Below are 19,112 nucleotides of genomic sequence, written 5' to 3'. Positions count from 1 at the left end.
AGCCAATCTCATAGGTGGGGAGGAGACGGCACAATAATTGTTCTTCGGGGTGCCCCAATTATGCCATTAACAGCCCCTCAGTGATGAGGCTAATGGCAAGAGTCCTCGTTTGCATAGCATTATCTTAATTAAGCCCGAGGCCTGGCAGCAAAACAATCACGAGCTAATGTTACTGATGGATGGTGGCGATGGTCCGGCAGCAACCATTTACCCGACAGCTATATTAATTAACAGTTCTCCTGTTACATGGGCTTTAACAGGGATGAATAAGTTAACATGGTGACGATGACGCCGGTGGTGACAGGCCGCTCCTGCCTACGTGTGGGCTTCTAATAAAGAGATGCTATTGTGTGAGGTGTGTGTCTATGTGTGTGTCTATGTGGAGAGGGATGCTAAAGAAGACCTGGCATCAGATCTTATTACCCATTTCCTAGAGGAGGAAACGGAGCCAGCAGTAGTACCAGCTTTTAAATAAATCACCATACAAAGCCTGTGCTAATACTTTTAATCGTGAATTAATTACGCACTTATTGCAGGGCAAGAAAAAAAAAGCATAAATGTTCCAATATGCTAAGTCTGGAAAATGCCATTAAACAGGGTTCTTCAGAATCCACCGCCTTATGTTCTATAAGCAAGGACTTGCAGCAAATCCCTCTCGGACCAGGACCTGGACTCACATGCACAGAGTGTCTGGAGCAGGATTCTAAGTGAGGAGGGCCGGCAAAGTAGCTCCTTTTGTTATGTAAACATATGCCATGTGATCCAGTTGGATAAAAGAGAAGAGAAAAAGAAACCGTTCAGATAAGGTACCCCCCATCAGATAATTAAGGATGCCTTCGCTCCAGTTTCCCCTTTTTGCATAAGTGTCTGATCAACTTTCAAAAAGCTCATCAGTCAGAGCTTCAATCCAGGAGTTTAAGACACCTCTTACAGAATGGGGCCAGCCTGAGCCAAATGCATTGTGGGTGGTCGCGACATTCACGACAATGATCTACATCATTCTAACAGTTATGAACAGGACATTATTTGGTCAAAATCACAGTCTTGTAAGGTAACTGACTGATTATCATGAACTCTTTGAAGGCCATGTCACAACTGGCCTTACGGGTCTGCGGGTAAAAAATGGGAAAACCTGTATTGGTCACGCAAGTGGCCAGTGGTAAATAACAAAGTCATAAACTATTTGGTGAACCTGTAGAGCAAAAAATTTATGTTTTTTATGTTTTGAATTTTTCAATATTCCAGTATTGATGATGAGTGACGGCAACCTCAGTCTTCATCTCCTTGAGTGGAAATGAGGCTCCAAACCACAACATCTGAGCTCAGTAAAGCCCGGCAGAACAAACCTGGCACTATTTTAACCTGAGTTTTAAGCTGACTTCTTTTTTATTGTAGGTTTGCTTTTCCTCCATTCACTGCATTTAATCCGATTGGTTACCAAACAGCTATTCAAAAAAAATTCTCTCAGGTGGTTTTGAAATAAAGGGAAGAAATTAAACACTGACAATTTATAATGTCTTTATTCAAGGTTTTTATTGTATGACTGATTTTATTTAAAGTCTTGTAAATTCATTTGAATGTAACTGGGCTAGGAAAAACCAAAGTTCACGTCTGATCTGAGCTTGCATGAAGTGTTGGATGACAGTGGATGGAAAAACCTCCCAAACATGACACCAGAATAAACAGCATCATGTTGTTCACACATGAGAAGCAGACAGACTCTTCTGTTTTTCACTCTAACTACTTTACTTTTGAGATGATCTATTAATAGTTTAACCAACCAATCAATTTGTTTAGCTATCCTACATGACTCTACCTGCTGTTTTGGTTACAGCTCCAGGCTGCTGGTGCACATGCACACTTTTGTGTTGGATGTCACAAGTGTGCCATAACATGCTGCTAATGAGCCATGCAAACAGACAGAAAAAGGATTTTATATATCTTAACCGTGCACAGAAGAGGTCGATGGTTACAATAAGGGAAATGAATTCCTGTTAGGGCTGCCATCTAATTGCAGCCCCTCCAAGAGCGGCTTCAACGCTTTTTTCCCCCCATGCCGATACTCTTTCCCACCTCGACGACGCGCCTTTGCTGCTTGTCAAAACTCTTCCTCCACCTGTCACACCATGAGAGTTTGCACGGTTTCCCTCCCCCTCTGCCTCCCTGCCTCTCCTCTTCCTCCTCCTTGTCCCCCCCCGCATCCTCCATCCTCTCGGCCTCCCCTGCTGCCAGTTTTTAACTACACTCCACTCTGGCCTCTGCTCTATTTGTTACAGCCCCAACACGAGTGCAAACAATCAAAGTCTTTGGGAACGCTAAAATATGCATGGCTATCCGTGACAGACAGATAAAGCAGGGCAATTAGCCACGTAATCCGAGAGCATCGTACGGAACAGTCCGCCTCAGCTGTCCTCCCTCCCCTCCGTCCCTTTACTCTCTTGGTCTCCATTAGTTAAATGTACTCTGTGTGTCGGCTACCCATCAAATCAAGTAACACTTCCCCTAATTGGCTTATAAATAATACAGCAGAGCCTACATTATAATTTCATCAGTGGTAAACATTGCGGGGGCAGTTGGTAAAGAACCGATCCCTCATTAATTTCTTAATTTGGTTGGATGGAATGATGGGGAAGTAAGAGAATGAAAGGTGAAGAAAGAGGGAAAGGTGGATATCAAATGAATGGAGGGACCAGAACCGCGTCAAAGGAAGAGGAAACAGGGGAGAAATGATACTCATGCTGCTGCCACGTTTGTTAGGAGATGTCATTTATTGGATCTGGGGGTTTTGTCAGTACTCTTGTGCAATAGGTGATCAAGGCCCCGCCATCTCCAACTTACACACAAATACGCAGAAGTAAACACCCTCTCCCAGTTCCCCCTCGCTGTTCTTTTTTTACACCGACCTGATGAATATTTTATAACACGCCTTATAAATATTCATGCTAATAGTTTTGCACACTGTTATTACCGGTATTTCCTTTTTTCTTTTCTTTTTTTTGACATAAAAAGTCATAAACACAAAAATACTCATTAAGTATTCTGCATAACCAGGCCCAGAAATAAGTTCTCATCTCCACACAGACAGAAAATTATCTAGATCAACTGCTCAGGCGGTCTCTCAGCAATAAGTTACCAGATCTGCTCCGCAAATCTCCTCTTTGCCACATGTTTGTCTTTAAACAGCAATTATCTGCTTTAACAATAAAACACAGTTTTCTTTGGGGGGGAGAAGCGGATCATTTCTAACTCCCATCTTTGGCCCCAATCACAAGACAAAGCAGAGAAATTCTCAAAGTCCCTGCATGATGAAATATCTTTTGTAAAAGGCAATAGGTCTGTAATAGCCTTCCTCTCCTTGTCACCCAAACCTGCTTTTATATTGCATAATGCACTTTTAAGGGAATTTTACATGGCCTGTGATGGATGCTGTGAAATATGAGGTGTGAAAAAGTGACGTCCTCTGATCTCAGAAAGACAGATATTAGAGCAAAGCCTCAAATGAGCCCCCCCCCCCTTCTCCCAACCCTCCCTCCCTCGCCACCATCTCTTCCAGCTGAAATTTGAACAATAAAAGGCGCCAAGAGCCCTTCAGCCATCAAAAGAAAGTTAAGCGCTCAACATTCTTAGTGAGATTTTTTTGAAAACGGAGCCACCTGAAGGCAATCTGTCTCCACTGGAACCCGGCTTGTCACTGTTACAGAGAGCTGTCACTTCAGTGCGCCAGCGCTGATGGAGACAGACAGCCGTCATCCGCAGCATTTACAAGCCCGCCGTGATGTCTTGGAGGCCTGCTGAACAGTTTGTTCCGCCTAAGATCTGCTGAAACATACTCAAGCAGAGCCAGGAGCGTTTTTTTCATCACAGATCGCTGTCATCTTAATCTGAGAAAAAAAAAAAAAAAAAAAAGCCTTTCAATCTTGAATAAAGGGAGCCAGAAAACAGCTGTCCATCAATCAGAAATGAAGCAGACGAGATCAGATCTATTTAAAATAAGACATGATTCAATGCTTCATGTAAAAACAGCAGTATGTCCAGAAATAGAACTTTAAAAAACATTGAAAGCATTAAAATATGACAGGTATGAATAAAAATCTCTTGTGGTTTTAAACTGTTTTGATGAGTAGATGAGGTAAATACAGAATGTATGCTGATGAGTAGCGCTTGGTTTAGGGACTGTGTAGAAGGAAGTGAACAAAAGAATATTTGTTGTGTTTAAAAACAGCTCAACCGTTTTATTTTACAGTTTCATTGTAACGGAGGAAAATGCTGCTCCGTGGATCATGGGAGTCTCCCCTCTGCATGAGAAAAATGGGTCGTCTGACTCTATAACATTGCAAAACTGCAATTTATTAAGGGATGAACATTTATAGTAAATGTCTTTACGGCATAAAATTGTAGCAGCAAAAAAACAAACCTAATAAAGAAAAAAAAGTCATGTATGAGTTGTATTTTTGGGAGAAATGTAATTAAACAAAATACAGGACCAAGAAAAAAGATTGCATCATGAAAGGCAAATCATATTAATGAATCATATAACATTAACAGACAATATATATATATGCTTTACTACCATAAAGCTGGAGACACGTGGCATGTGACGCATGTTCAAGAACGCACTAAACTTGGGTTCTTGAACAAGCAAGGAGGTGGCCGCTTGAATGCACGTTTCAGACGGTGGTGTGAAGTAGCAAGTTGATGCTTATTTAGCTTCTTAAAATATAGGACGAATCTAGTATATTAGTGCAACATATGAACAATTATTCAGATAACTATAACATATAGAACATTCTAACAAGTCAACTAAAGTCTTTATATCACCTCAAATGACAAAAATTCATTGAATTTTTCATCCTCTGTGTCGCATTGGAACAATTCCGACAAGCCTAAGCGGCACTTCTTCTTCTTCACTGTCAGTACCGAATACTGAAACACACACCTACAGTGCCCTCTAGCGGTTGTTGCCATGTATTATTATTTTTAATTGAATATACAGAAAGTAGCAGCTGAGTATAAGTTCCAAACCTGGCCAAACTCTGGTAAAAATTACAACTTATATTTTAAACAACATAGTAATGGAAAATATCTCACAGGTTCTCTATTTCTAAGTTATCTGTTGATTTTTGTTTTAGTGTCGGACATTTAAGTGATTTTTTTTAGGAGAGGAGGTGATGACAGACTTGATGACTGTGAATTGACCTGTTCCAGATACAGTGCTGAATAAAACTCTTCATGTTTTTGACAGACTTAGAATTTTTTGTTATATGGATCAAACAATGTTTTTTCAAATCTAAAGTCCAGACATAGAAAGTTTTTTCGAGTTTGTCTTAAGATCTAGTTCTGCTTTCTGCAGACGCATCTTTGCAAATCCAGGCCCAGCATCCATGATCCTTTTAGAGGGAAAACTGTTTCTCCAAACATCTGCACCATAAAGAGAGCCGTTCATTTTTGTTCTAGTTACATGCAAATTAAATTCAGTGTTTAATATGCTAAGTGAGGCGTGAACATTCTGGGAAAACTGGGAACTCCTAACAAGTTTTGTGAATAATTTATTGTTTAATGCAATGATGAAAATGGAATTGTTCGGCGAGGTTTCTTTTCTAAACCCTTTCTTTCGTTGTTCAGCTCTCTTCTGTTCATTTCTACAATTTTTTTGATAAATTATGTAAAGTTTAATACTGAGAAATAGAGGACGAGTGTGGTTTGATCGCATATGATTGTTAAAGGCCTCATCAATCAAATCACCGACGTCCGTCTTCAAGTTGCAGGACAAACATTTATACTTGAGCAAGATCCTCATAGGGAAACTGTAGGCCCGTCAAAAACAAGGTCCAAATAATGTTTTTATATCTTTATTATGCTTCAGTTATTTTAAAGAAATTCAGGGCTAGGGATAGACATGTCTGAGATCACTATCTGATTATCGTGATCCAAACTTTCCCTGAAAGTCCATTGAATAGAAGTTGGTCCATGTTTTCTGCCTTGTAGTTCATCATCATTCCACTAAAGGCAGTATAGGGGCTTTTCCTTTAAAATGACTGCTTCCAAAAAAATCACAGAAACACTTTTTGCGGGAAAAGTTTTGATAAGTTTGAAAACTTTATGGTAAAAAAAAACTCATCTATTGTTATTCTTTTTTTCAAGTGAAAACTTGGTGTATTGAAAAAAGCTAAATTTGTAGATAATAAATTCTTTATGAAACAGTTGCAAAAAAGGTGTATCAATTAGAGACAGGGTAAATAATGTGCTTCTTTTGAACACTAATGTCAATATCTTAGCATCTTAAACTAACATTTTTGTGAGAAAAAAACAAACCACCAAACGTATCATAACTGATACTATGTCGTTTAAATTAATTGATATTGCAAAACTTATTTTGTGGATTTCATCCACAAATAAGTGGATGAAAACACTGGAGGGACTGTCTTTTATCTGTCATTGTAACTTATGTTATTATGGTATCGTATGTATAAATAATGTTTTTATCCTGGTATTTATTCTTATCGCTTTAATTAATTTATTTTTATTAACTATTTACTGTACCTCAACTCGTGTATTGTTGACCCTGTGTATTTTTAATGTAGTCGGTCTGTGTACTCCTTTTTACTGATTGGACAAAGAGTCTGAAAAAAATTCTATCTATCTATCTATCTATCTATCTATCTATCTATCTATCTATCTATCTATCTATCTATCTATCTATCTATCTATCTATCTATCTATCTATCTATCTATCTATCTATCTATCTATCTATCTATCTATCTATCTATCTATCTATCTATCTATCTATCTATCTATCTATCTATCTATCTATCTATCTATCTATCTATCTATCTATCTATCTATAACAGGGTTAAAACAACATCTTATTTCCAACACATGTTAATTTTCTGTCCATTTTTTAATGTAGCGGTCTTTACAGGGTTACAGCTTCTCAAATATGTCTGGCGAAATGAACGAAAGTATAACAAAGATTCAAAGTTAAAAACCACTACTGTAGACCTGCACCTGAAATCCTTTCTGAATTTGACGGAGAGTTTCTGCGCTAAACGCCAGAAATGGTTAGGGCTGTCAAACGCTCAATGTGGCCCCCTCCGTGTAATTACGGCAGAGCAAGAGGAGATGGGGAGCATGTTGAGAATGAGCTTAATTAATGTAGCAGTAAAAAGTGGCCCTCCCTCTGCTCGTCCATTGTGCGGCTCCGTATTAGTTCCACTTCAGCGCCCTCAAAGGCAGGAACAAATAGTGACTCTAATGATGGACATGCAACCCCTCCCTGCTCACACAACCTCCTGGATGGTCTCGGGTCACTGCCTCTCCTCCACCCGTCTTTCTCCCCTCTTCTCCCTCGGGGAGTCAGGGATGGTGAATAACCATGTTCAGCCGATCAGTTCTGAAAGAACGGGAGACAGCCTTGCATACTGACTTCATTAGCACTGACAAGTTAGGGGGATGCGGCTCAATTTAGAAGACTTTACAAAAAGAAGAGTGAAACCTCGAGGGGGCGAGGCAGACACGACTGTGGGTCGTTGCTGCACCGGAATGGTTATTGTGGTGGATTTCTGCTCTGTTTACAGCTGCTTCCAGTCTGCATGCAACATAAATATAGCAACTGAAGGTAAAAGTGCAGAGCAGTTAGTTGCAGCTTAAACATTAGACCACACAAACTAGTTTTATAGTTATAATGCTTTTTTGTGGATTTCTACATTTTTATTTTGTCAGTTTTTGACTTTTTGCTAAAACTTTTGGATCTCAGTTTTTGTGACTTTTGCCGCAAATAATGCCAAAATGTACTATTTTGAACAGTTTTTGTGAAATATTGTGTAATACAATCAAAAATGTTTTAAATTGACAAAGGCTGTACTAAAATAAAAAGAAAAAAGACATATTCACAAAAACAGTTTCAAAGATGAAACGAGATGGGACCAGGAACCGCTCTCTGATCCACTTTTGGAAGTGGTCTTGGTTTATTTTCCAATCAGACTGAGCTTTCCTTCGCTCTGAGATTCCTCTTTCTGAATACAATCCGTCCTTGGAGCGGAACAACTGAGCCAAAACGGCCACCACAGCCGACGGAAACAGAATAGAAATGAAGCAACAAATGAACCGCCGACAAATGCAAAGCAACAATGTTCGTGTTGTCAAACTTTTTACTTTTTACCTGTTAGAAAGTTTTTTTTAACACAGCTTGAAATACTTCTTACACGCTTTACTGTGTCTGGTTACGCGGCACACGCTTAGTGCTGCTGTGACGTAACCCGAAAAGGCTACCTTGTAGTTACTTAACAGAATTATCTGAAAATAATGCCAAAATACCACAACGATGAGACACAGCAATTTATTAAAATGTGATTGGATAGGTTCAGGCTCATTAAAACAACTTTAACGTGATACACATTGCTTCTCACTGTTTTCCTGACAATCTATATGTCATAAACACTAATTAGTGTACCATCATAGCTATCGTTTTGTCAGTAACCTCGCTGCAGCATGATGCCTCCAATGGACCACAGAAGCGAGTAAAAAGTGTTGTGGCTGATGTTGATACAGACCTTGAAAGTAATCAGCGAAATATAAAGTTTGAATCAGGGAAGTTACTGCAAAACGCAGGACTTCCATCATTTCTGCCTATAGTTGCTTAGCCCTGCGATCGTGATTCCTGACAATGAGTGAAGAGATCTTCGGTGGCCTGGTTCTGTTAACAAGCTTTGGTTCGAATCAGGAAAGGCCGCTTTACAGCAGTCTGAATACAGACCAAACAGCAAGGATCAGGACTTGGTCCGGATCAAATTAAGCGGACCCAGTCTGAATCAAACAGTTTTTCCAGTTTAAATACACCCTAAGTTTCCTGTAAACTGTATACATTCATGTTCGTGATGTCAAAAGAGGGTCCAGTGTCTGTTTTTGGTGGTTCCCAAAGATTTCCTCACTCAAAAGAATTAACAGGAGCCTGCTGCACTTGGAAACATCGTCCCACGATACAGACTTCGCAGCAGCGGCTACGGTCTGTACCCGCATTTCAAAAAACAGTTTTGCCGCAACACAACGAGTCAATACCCTCAAGAGAATACAGTGGGACACATTTTGTTCAAAACCCCGTTCTAAACAAAACAAAAGGAATATCACATGAAATTAAGGTGCAAGAAGATGCCATGAATGTTTTATGTCTTCAAGCCACTGACATAAAGGATATAAATATTGTATGCAAAGAGGAAAATCCCCTGTTTGAAGTCTCAAAAGCAAAGACGGTGGGAGAGAAAGGGAGGGAAGGCAGGTAATTACTGGTGGAAACGCTCTGACGGATTAGTACACTAAAGTAGGAGGAGGATCTACCAAACACGGCTAACCTCTAAAAGTATTGGGTCTCCACCTAATAGTGACAGGAACATTACAACCCAAGGAGCCACCTGACAAACACAGGCTGAGAAAAACAAAGTAGACGGATGCTGAAACACACACAAAACGGCTTTAGTTTCTGTCTATTTCCCCATAAACAGCTGTGTAATTACACTGCGGGTGTGAGACCTACATTGTTGAAAAGCCAGTTTCACTCTGCAGATTCATGAAAGGTGCTTTACTCTCCTGACACAACTGTAAAACTTAGGCAAGGAGAAAAAGCTTGACTGGAACAAGATCTGATTATTTTGAAAGGCCCGGTGTGATTTGAAGCACAGCGCAGGGAAAAGCTGCACAAAGATTTGTTCCTGTTCACCAGCAGATCTACAAAAGTTTATTGTGCGGCAATGCTCCTCGCCAGCAAACATGGAAAAGTTTGTCATATGCAGTCTAAGTAACTCAACAAAGCTCCAGGATGAGTCTCACACAGCGGTGATGCTCTACAAAGACCTGGCCTGCATAAGGGAGCAGCTCACAGTGCAGCACCACACGGTAAGATGTGTCTGCAGGCGCGAGGTCAGGGGATTGGACTGCAGAACTTCTGATTAGTGGATGACCTGCTGCATAAAGAGCCTGAGGCCTCCTCCTCAGTAATAAAAGTTAGCTGTTTTGAACTGCACAGCCTCTGCAGATCTATTGCAGAGCTCAGGTGAAATCTTCCATCCATTACAGAATATGATCCATTTTAGCAGTTGGAACAGAACCTGCACTGGGAGTGTGTTTGAATCCTGGCTGCTGCTCATCTTTAAACAAAACACTGAAACAACAGTCCATGAGGCTCTGTGAGTGTTAACGCTTATACTGTAATTCAGAAAATCAAACTGATCCATATCATATTAATAACAAACAGAAGCTGTATGTAAAACAAACAAAAAAGAGACATACATTTCTGAATTTCAGCTAAAACTTTGTCTTTATGTGTGGGTTTTCTCCGGGATCCCCGGCTTCCTCCCACCATCCAAAAACATGCTTCATAGGTTGATTGGCAACTCTAAATTGCCCAAAGTGTGAGTGTGAGAGTGAATGGATGTGTGATTGAGGATATTCTACCCTGCGACAGACTGGCGACCTGTCCAGGCCATCCCTTGCCTACGCCCAAGTGGCTGGGATAGGCTCCGGCAACCCCGTGACCCCGAAAGGGAAAAACGGTCAAGAAGATGAATGAATGAACTTTGTCTTTAACCCACAAGCTTATTGTACACAAACTCCAGCCAACATCTACTCCATCCTTATGCTTCATTCGCATTTTACACAAATTCAAGAACGGGCATTTAGGACATGCATTTAAAGTGCATTTAGCCCATGGTGTTCACACTGGACAAGCAGGGATGGGTTTTTTCTTATTTTTCTTTTGCTACTGTTTACTAGAACATGTCCGTTATTAGTTGGAAGACACTTGGTGTGAAATGTTGAAGTGGTGCAAATCTTGCTCCAGGCAATTATTGATTTCTCCTTCTTGATCCATTTTCAAACAGGTGGCACTTCCGTGAATTAAGAGGAATGCCATCCAAACGTCACTACCAAATTCAAGTTTCTGATTGGTCAAAATTCCCCAATGGATGTTCGTTTTGAACGCAGAATCCGAAAACGCTTGTTTTAAGAGTGGAAGCCCAAAACACGTTAGTGCACGTTTACATGGACATTTTTATTTGGAAGTGACCGCTTGAACACGTGTTGCTGTTGGAACGTAGCTTTTTTAAATTTATTTAGTGTCTTTACAGACCCTTTCCAAAAAAACGGAATATTATGGAAAAGTGTATTTCTTCCTATAACTTGATTCAAAAAGTAAACTTTCATAGAATATAGATTCAGGCCCACTGTTTAATATATTTTAAGTATTCCTTTGTTTATTTTTACATAAACATAAACCCACAAAAACAGAACTGTGGAGAAACCTGCACATATTTTTTCAGGACATGAAATAAGTTAAACAGTGGACCCCAAATCTATGAAAGTTTAATTTTATGAATGGAATTATAGAAATGAACACACTTTTCCACGATTTTCTAATTTTTTGGAAAGGGTCTGTCTATGTATTTTAAGTTGATCTTAATTGAATATTTTTAGTGGTGATAGTGACACCTCCTGACGTCTCTTATTGTGCGCTAAGCTGCCGGTTTCACTCGTTCCTGTTCAGCTGCAAAGCAAATCTTCAGCTTTTTTCCAGACGCACTGTCTGATAATCAGCTGATCCACACAGAGGACTCTCAGGTGCCACCAGACAGTCTGATAAACGGGTGACTCTAGGTTGGAGCAGAGCTGGCCCCCCTCTCCTCACCCAGGCCCGGCCTTCATCCGTGACATCAGAGAGGTGGGGGGGGGCTGTACCTCGGCCAGGATGGGAGCGGTGTAGCCCCCCCCCCAGGTCCAGCTGGCTGTTTGATCACGGCAGTTGACCTCTGTGGAAACAAGAAGACGGTACCAAAGAGGATGAGCCCGGCGCCTCTCTCTGCAGCCCTTGTTTGCTCCAAATATGAAAACAGGGTTAATTGTATTTAACAATATGCTCCCTAACCCCTGTTTGAGCGCCACCCTCCCCTCCTTGATTAGAATTAGAATCACATCTGGCTCCAAGTTCTGTCCCTCATTACAGCTGAATCTCATTACAAGCGGCTCCCGCGGGAGGGACGCTCCGGGTTTTTAAGCACACTTTTTCTTTCTTCCTGCCTCTTGCTTATTTCATCTGCTTCGCCGCATCTTTTCTTCTGCGTTTACATTAGCGGAAGTCCTCATCTGAGAGAATGACTGAGCACCAGCACATTCCTCCTCCTCCCAGAGCCTAGAAATTGTTTTACAGTGCCAATTAAAGTAGGTATGTTGAGTTTTTTTTCCCCCAGAATATGTATTATTCACACTCTATTATTTGTTGCGGTGAAAAAGAGACAGGAAAAACTAACTAAAATAGGACTCCGATTGAGTTCCTCTTCCTCGTAATATAAACTACACCAAAGGTCTTGAAGTAAAGCCTACATGAGGAAAATGAGGCAGTTTATTTATGGAGACGTGAAGTCCAACTGAATAATAAAGGTCTATACATATAACAATATTTTAATCTTTGTTTCTGCACAAACCCCGCCTCACTTGGATTTAATTTAGAATGAAGAAAAGTTTGACTCAGAAATGTTTCACAAAGATAAAACATTCATTTAAAGGCACAGCAGGAGTTTCTCCACGAGATTTGGAGCTTCGGGCTTCAGTAACACTTCTATTGAGTAGCAAAAGGGTTTTATTTGCACCTTAGCATATTCATCTAAAGTAATACAAAAACAACAGCATAATTTAATTAAAACAAATAATAGTTTTAGTAGCTCCGACTTGTTGTTTGCAAAGTGAGGATGTGGGAAGGGAAGCGGAGAGGTTTGTCAGTTCTCCATCAGCGGTGAATCACAGAGCATGCAGGGCGCCTGCAGGATCTTCTTTATCCACTCTGGATCTGCAGAAAAAAACATTGAGATTGACTTGATTTATAATCTGCATTTGATCTGATAAGGACAAAATAATGGCAACTGCAAAATATATATAAAAAGAAATAACTCAACAGGGCTGGGGTTATATAGCTTCACTTATTACATCTCCCTTTTAAGAAACAAATCAAACTATATTTGAATTTAATTGATAAACACGATATTTAATTAATCTAAGCTGACGTGTGCATTTCTGCAAATATGTCTATTTATGATTATGAGTAATTGACATGACATGAAGATACTCTTTAACATCTTATTTTTAAACTAATTTCTTATTTTATTTCTGTGTTTTGTGTTTCTTTTTTAAATTGTATTATTCCATAACTTATGCTTACAATAAATGAATAAATCAAATTAAATCTGCAGACATGTTGCATACAATCAAATAATGCTACGTTTCTTAATTTTATTCGCAATGAAAATCTTCCGTACTAAATTTCCGAGTCTAATGGCACAAAAAATAATGAATAAACAAACAATAAAGCGGGTTGCATCTTTGGGTTTTTGTTACATTTGCTCATTAGGTCCAAGGTTCACGGAGAAGAAAACACAAAGCAAACTTTACTAAATGTTACAGAGCTCCAATTGAAGATATTTGTATGTTTTCTTGGTGGCATAGATAAAAAAAAAGTTTAACCTGCAGCAACAAGACCTACATCTATGTATCACTTCATCACCTTTTTAAAGATGTCCTTTCTGATTAGATCCAGTATTTTAATGACCCATACCAAATGATCCACGTCTGCCACAAATCTCTCAGTGACAACTGTGAGCCAGCTGTGCATCCAGAGTGCTGGTGTAATGAGACAGAAGCTCTGCGACCAGTTAATGAGCAAACAAACCATTAAGAGTTAACAACTAACCTCATAAAGCTCATTTCCACCATTATTTCTGCCTATTCCGTACGCACTAAGTTTATATAGGTGACGGAAAAACCACCATGTCAAGTGGGGATCTGAGCGGCGGAGCGGGCTGATGGCTGATGTTGGGGGTGACAGGAGTGGATGTCTGATGGAGAGTGTGGCTGGGAAACTGAGGAGGAGGTGGATGGAAAGCGGCGCTTACCCTCAGGCTCTGGCAGTCTGGCGATGCTATCCAGCAGGAGGCAGCGTCTGAACGTCAGCGTTTGGCAGGCCTGGTATGACAACACACACCTGGAGGAGCCCGAGAAACGCGCATTAGAAATCAGGATGGCAGGGACAGGGAGACACACACACACACACACACACACACAATGCAAAAGTTAAGAGGAAACAGCACTGAGGTGCATCTGACGGGCACAGACATGGAAATGTGCGCCCAGCTGAGGTGCCACGTTCCAGCTGAGGAGCAGACAGGAGAAATGGTTGACAGAAAATATTTATGAGGCGACGAAAGCGCCGCGCGGGTAAATATTAACCCCATATGACCTAAAGTTTCTATGAAAAGCAGCCTTCCAGAACCTGTAAAATGTTCTGGAAAACTTTAGAGCAACAACACTCTAAGACAAAAAAACTCGTGGTTTTACTGAAAACACACTTTCATTTATTGGAAATAATACAGGCAGAAAAAGCAACAGGTATGAAAAACAAGATCCTCTCAGATTTATACTAAAGGAGTGCGTACCTGTGCCACAAGTGTCCATTTCCACACGTGGCGTCTTTGTGGTCGGTGAAGGGCAGCACGGCCTGACAGAGGGCGCAGCGCTCAGAGAACGCCTGCTTATTCATTTTATTCTTGATGTGGCCGATCAGCACCTGAGAGGGACGACATGCGGACAGAAATAATTCAGCAGAGGCGGCGGCGCAGGTTTGATTGTCACGTTGCTCGTTGGATTTTTTTGCTCCGTCTCTCATGAAACAGACTTCAGGCCTGAACGCATGAACACATGTGCAGAACAGCATCATTACAACGGAGCGCGAACCGCAGCAGACGTCCCCCCTTAGAAACGCCACGCAAACAGCTGAAGCCACGGATAATGACGGGAACAGGCTAAAATCTGGGATATTTTTTACAATGTTCTTGTTTATTAGATGAAATGATAAAACATTTTTTTTAAACATAAATGTGATGTCATTGCTGATGCATGTTTGCTGATAAACAGTAAATTAACACCAAGTTTTTTTTTAATGATTAAATTATGGATTCAGGAAATGTTTCCTTTTTATTTAAAGCCATCAGATATTTCATTTTTTTAACCAGAATGAATGTAGAAAAGTTCTGGAAATTAGTAATGAATGATTTGTTCAAGTTTGTTAAGTTGGGGCTGCATTTGGGTGTAGAGGTTAGCATAGGGAGACGGCCGTGGTTCAAATCCCAGAAGGGACCTCTCTGTTTGGAGTTTTCATGCATGCGTGGGTTTTCTCCGGACCACAATCCAAAAACATTCTTCAGGAGGTTAACTAACGATTCTTAAGCGTTAGTCAGAGCTGCCCTTACAGGGGGGCAAAAAACAGGCAAACATGTATTGGGGCACCCAAGTGGCCACCACAACATTTTAAAGTTGTAGACCACTAGGTGAGCCAATAGAGGCAAAATGTTCATTCACATTTTTCTCTATGGGCATGCCGACGGCATCACCCGTATATCATGAGTGCTAGTATATTCCAACAAATACTTCACAATACATTTACCACACACACGACAATGGTACGTTTCACTTTCATGACGTCTTTTAAGGTGGCTGTATGAGCCTCAAGGACACTGCAGGACACACCTGTGCTCCTCTTAAGATGCAGCCGGCCCGCTCTACTAGCCTCAACGGGCCTGGACAACCCAAAAATCCACAGCACTTGTCCGGGTCAACCACTGTACAGGTGCATGTGACTGAGGCGTACGTAGTGCTTAAGTGTGAATGTGAGTGTACGTGTACAGATTGGTGATTTCTTCTGGGTGGAGCCTGTCTTTGCCCAACAGGAGCTGGCATAGACTCCAGCAACCCTGTGACCCCGAAAGGAAGTTCTTGAAATTGTATTTTAATTAAAAAATAGATAACTTTTTCCCTATTTTTTGCTTAATTACAACGACAGGAGCTGTTTAATTATTTGTTTAATTTGCAAACACTTTTCCTTCTCTGCTATCATTTGGCCGTTACCTCTGACGCTCGGTCGTTCACACCTCTAGAAAGATACTCCATCAGGCCGCAGGTGGGGATGCTGGTGTTTTGTCCGACGGAGGTGTTGAGGTACACCACCCCCAACACTTTCTTCATATTCTCCCTCAACAGGTGGGCCTCGGCTGCGTGGATGCTGGCCTGCAGCGTAGCCCTCTGCTCCTCCTCCTTCACCTGTTTGACTGGTCCACACTCACATGCTCCTGTTTGCGCAGCCTCACCCTCTTCTCTGACGCCTTCCTCCGCATTTCCTTCAGCGATCTGGGCTTCCCTGGGTTGAGGTTTCCAGATATTACTGCCACGAGGAGATTGTACCGTCTGGTACAATACACGTACCAAGAAGAGCTGGAAGCGCCACAAGTAGGGTACATCTGCCTCCTGGAGTTTCTGATCCAGCGCCTCTTGCAGCCACATGGGAATGCAACTGCTTTTGAGAACGTGCCACCTCACCAAGTCCAGCAGGTCCATCATTTTATACAAGTTCTGAGAGGGGGACTTTAACAGCAGCTCTGTAGCAGCCTCTGCTGATTTCAGAGTCACAAAGTGGACCTGGTAAGTCCTGTTGATGGGGTGATGTTTACCAACGAAACCCTGGGTGCTAAGAAGAGCAATGTATGCTCCGTTGGGGCTCACCGCTATCCCGTGGATCCGTCTGCCGGTGAGGTTCTCAAGTCGCGGCATGTCTTCCTGCTTGAACGTCAGAGAGTTCCCCTGAAACATCGGGGTCAGTTTTTTAATCCAGCCATCCATGGAACAGCAGTAGAAGTCCATGCTCTGTCGATCGACCGTCAGAGACACCACAGAGAGCGAGTGGAGTCCTGCTATGTGAGAGTTGAACACATTCATCCCGGCGGTTGAAACCACAAGCAAACACCAGAAAATGTAGCAGCCTCGAGACGCCACGATCAGGCTGCAGCTAGCTTTATGGACCGGATGCATCAGCGGAACGCACCGGATGTTGTCAACTGCGATATTGTCACATTCTTTCCACAGGATGACTGGGTGTCTGAGGGTGAAGTAGCCTTTCACGCTTTTAAGGGGGACGGGAAAGATCTTAAGAGGCCCTTCCTCGCTGCCAATGATCAGTCCGCTCATCTGACGATCCTCATATTTGTACTCCCACCACGCCAAGTCACTGGGCCGCGTCACGCCGGACTCAATGAGGTCCAAAAACAACACATCCTCGCCATCCGTAAAGGGCAGCAAGAATTTCCACAAAACAAGGTCACCGTTTTCCATCAACACGGCGAGGAGGACCATCTCCACATCCACGCAGGTGTTATCCGGTTGAACCTGCTTGAACGTGTACGTGCTTGACCACTCCATCCTCACAGGCGTCTGCATGCGGAAACGCCGCTGAAACTCCTCAAAGTCCAACAGGTTGGCCTCGGTCGGCCTGTCTTTCTTGGCGTAGCCTCGCTCTATCAGCAGCTCACCGTACTTTTGGGTGAGATCGACCAGCAAGTTCCACTCTAGGCGCTTACTGTTATGATGGATGGTAAGCCTGTTTTCAAGTGTTAAACAAGCAAGGAGACAGCGTCCGGTGGCGTCACAACCTAAAGGCGACCAACTTGCATACTTTATTCCTTTGTGGGAGCCAACCGACGGATGGATCACTCTGTCGGTCAGAAATGCCTGCCTCAGTGTGAGGTCAGGGTGAGTGGAGAACTTCTTCATCGCTTCAGCCAGCTCTGCTGATGGTCCCACCTTTAAAGGACAAACACAACAATTTGAGATTTACTACTTTTGGTCGTTAGTTTTAGTAAATCAAGGCAAAAGTAAATCTGCAGAACCTAAAAGTTTTATGAGTCGTTGCATCAAAATCTGCCAAACAGTTTTTCAAATTCTGTGACCAAGAATAATCTATATTAATCTATAATCTACATTGGAATTATCCAGCCGCACAGTTCTGATCCAGATTCCAGCTCAGACGAGGAGGAAAACAAAGACGTTCATGGATCTATTTGTCTGCAAGTGGATGCATCAGAAGGGAGCGGAGCAGGGAGCTGGTGGGCTGCCGTTGTAGTTTGTCCGTCAGCACCCCAAAAGTTTTTTACAACTGCGTTTTTTTCCTCTGCTCCTGATTCGACAAAACATCCAAACACAACTTTGATCAGAGTGGGTCTTTAAAATGGAAAGAAAGCTTAGTTCAAACTTATCAACAATGATGTATCATCTTTTTGATGTATATTTTTTTTAGAAAAATCCTTACATGTTAGTATTTTAAATCACCAAGTTTGGAACGACTATTGAAAAAAAACTATTGCTTAACAGTTTTCCACTAGTTTTTGTTTTGTTGTAAACCATTTTATTTTATTGATTAAATCGGGGGAAAAAAAACGTCAGAGTATGAAAGTATAACTTTAAAGCAAAACTGCGTTCCAGTGCTGTCTGGGTTCAGCGTCTGGTGTTTCCACCTCGGTTATTTACCCGCATTTTGACTGGCTCGGCCGGGACAGGGATGGACGTCCGGAGCAGCATCAGATGCTGTTTGTTGCTGTGAACATCACACAGCTGCTCCATCACCGACAGGGAACTGGCGGTACACACTGACAGGCGGTGATCCGGCGACCAGGCGAGGGGCTGCTGCCCACTTACCGGCGACGTCAGAGGGACTACCGGGTCTCGCTTAGTTGGGACGTGCCCAGCAGTGAGTAAATCATGATTATCCGCGTATTCTGGTTCAGTTTTGATCATAATTTGGGGTTCATCTTTTGCTGCTTTGGGCAGAGAGGCGGCAGCCATATTTGCTGACGAGAGGAAGTGACGTAAACAAAAGGGTGTTTGGCCACTCCCACCGCCTCCCGCCTTTTTTATTTTTTATTTTTTTATTATGTATATTTTTTTCTTGTGTTTAGAGCGGGAGACAGTGTATTATGACTTAGATGGAATTCACTTTTTTGGTTACTAGTCGGAGTTTAAAGTCAAATTAGATTTCTACTAGCCAGATATTTCTCTGGAAAATAGATTAAAGTTATGTATTTGAAAGTCAAACAGTTCTTCCCTATATTTTTAAAGTTTCCGTTCTCTCGCCAAAATGAAACAAAAAAATTATTAAAAGTGTAGTTGTAAGTCAGGTTTTATAGAAATACAGAAATGCAATGATATTTTCACAAAAGACCTCTCTGATCCCAGAACCCTTTTATGAACACATATTTTT

The 19,112-nt window shown here is 41.6% G+C and overlaps 1 protein-coding gene across 1 annotated transcript; it reads right to left on the bottom strand.

Moving 5' to 3' along the window:
• Positions 1-12,168: 12,168 nt before the first annotated feature.
• gtf3c4 (general transcription factor IIIC subunit 4) lies at positions 12,169-18,714 on the bottom strand. The gene is made up of 5 exons (XM_004075025.4): positions 18,383-18,714; positions 15,935-17,659; positions 14,467-14,597; positions 13,927-14,015; positions 12,169-12,827 (listed from the first exon to the last, which is right to left on the bottom strand). Exons 1-5 carry the CDS (start codon positions 18,695-18,697, stop codon positions 12,757-12,759), a joined length of 2,331 nt encoding a protein of 776 aa, XP_004075073.1. The 5' UTR covers positions 18,698-18,714; the 3' UTR covers positions 12,169-12,756.
• Between the last annotated feature and the right edge of the window lie 398 nt (positions 18,715-19,112).

The sequence above is a fragment of the Oryzias latipes genome, chromosome 12, assembly GCF_002234675.1.
Source record: "Oryzias latipes chromosome 12, ASM223467v1".
Lineage (NCBI taxonomy): Eukaryota > Metazoa > Chordata > Actinopteri > Beloniformes > Adrianichthyidae > Oryzias > Oryzias latipes.
This window is presented reverse-complemented; position numbering and strand designations above follow the sequence as displayed.

Excerpts from the sequence above, each read along its gene's own strand:
- gtf3c4 (XM_004075025.4), bottom strand. The coding sequence starts at position 18,697 with ATGGCTGCCGCCTCTCTGCCCAAAGCAGCAAAAGATGAACCCCAAATT. Across the intron at positions 17,660-18,382 it reads CCGAGCCAGTCAAAATGCGG|GTGGGACCATCAGCAGAGCT; the intron begins GTAAATAACCGA and ends TGTCCTTTAAAG. Across the intron at positions 14,598-15,934 it reads TGAACGACCGAGCGTCAGAG|GTGCTGATCGGCCACATCAA; the intron begins GTAACGGCCAAA and ends CGTCCCTCTCAG.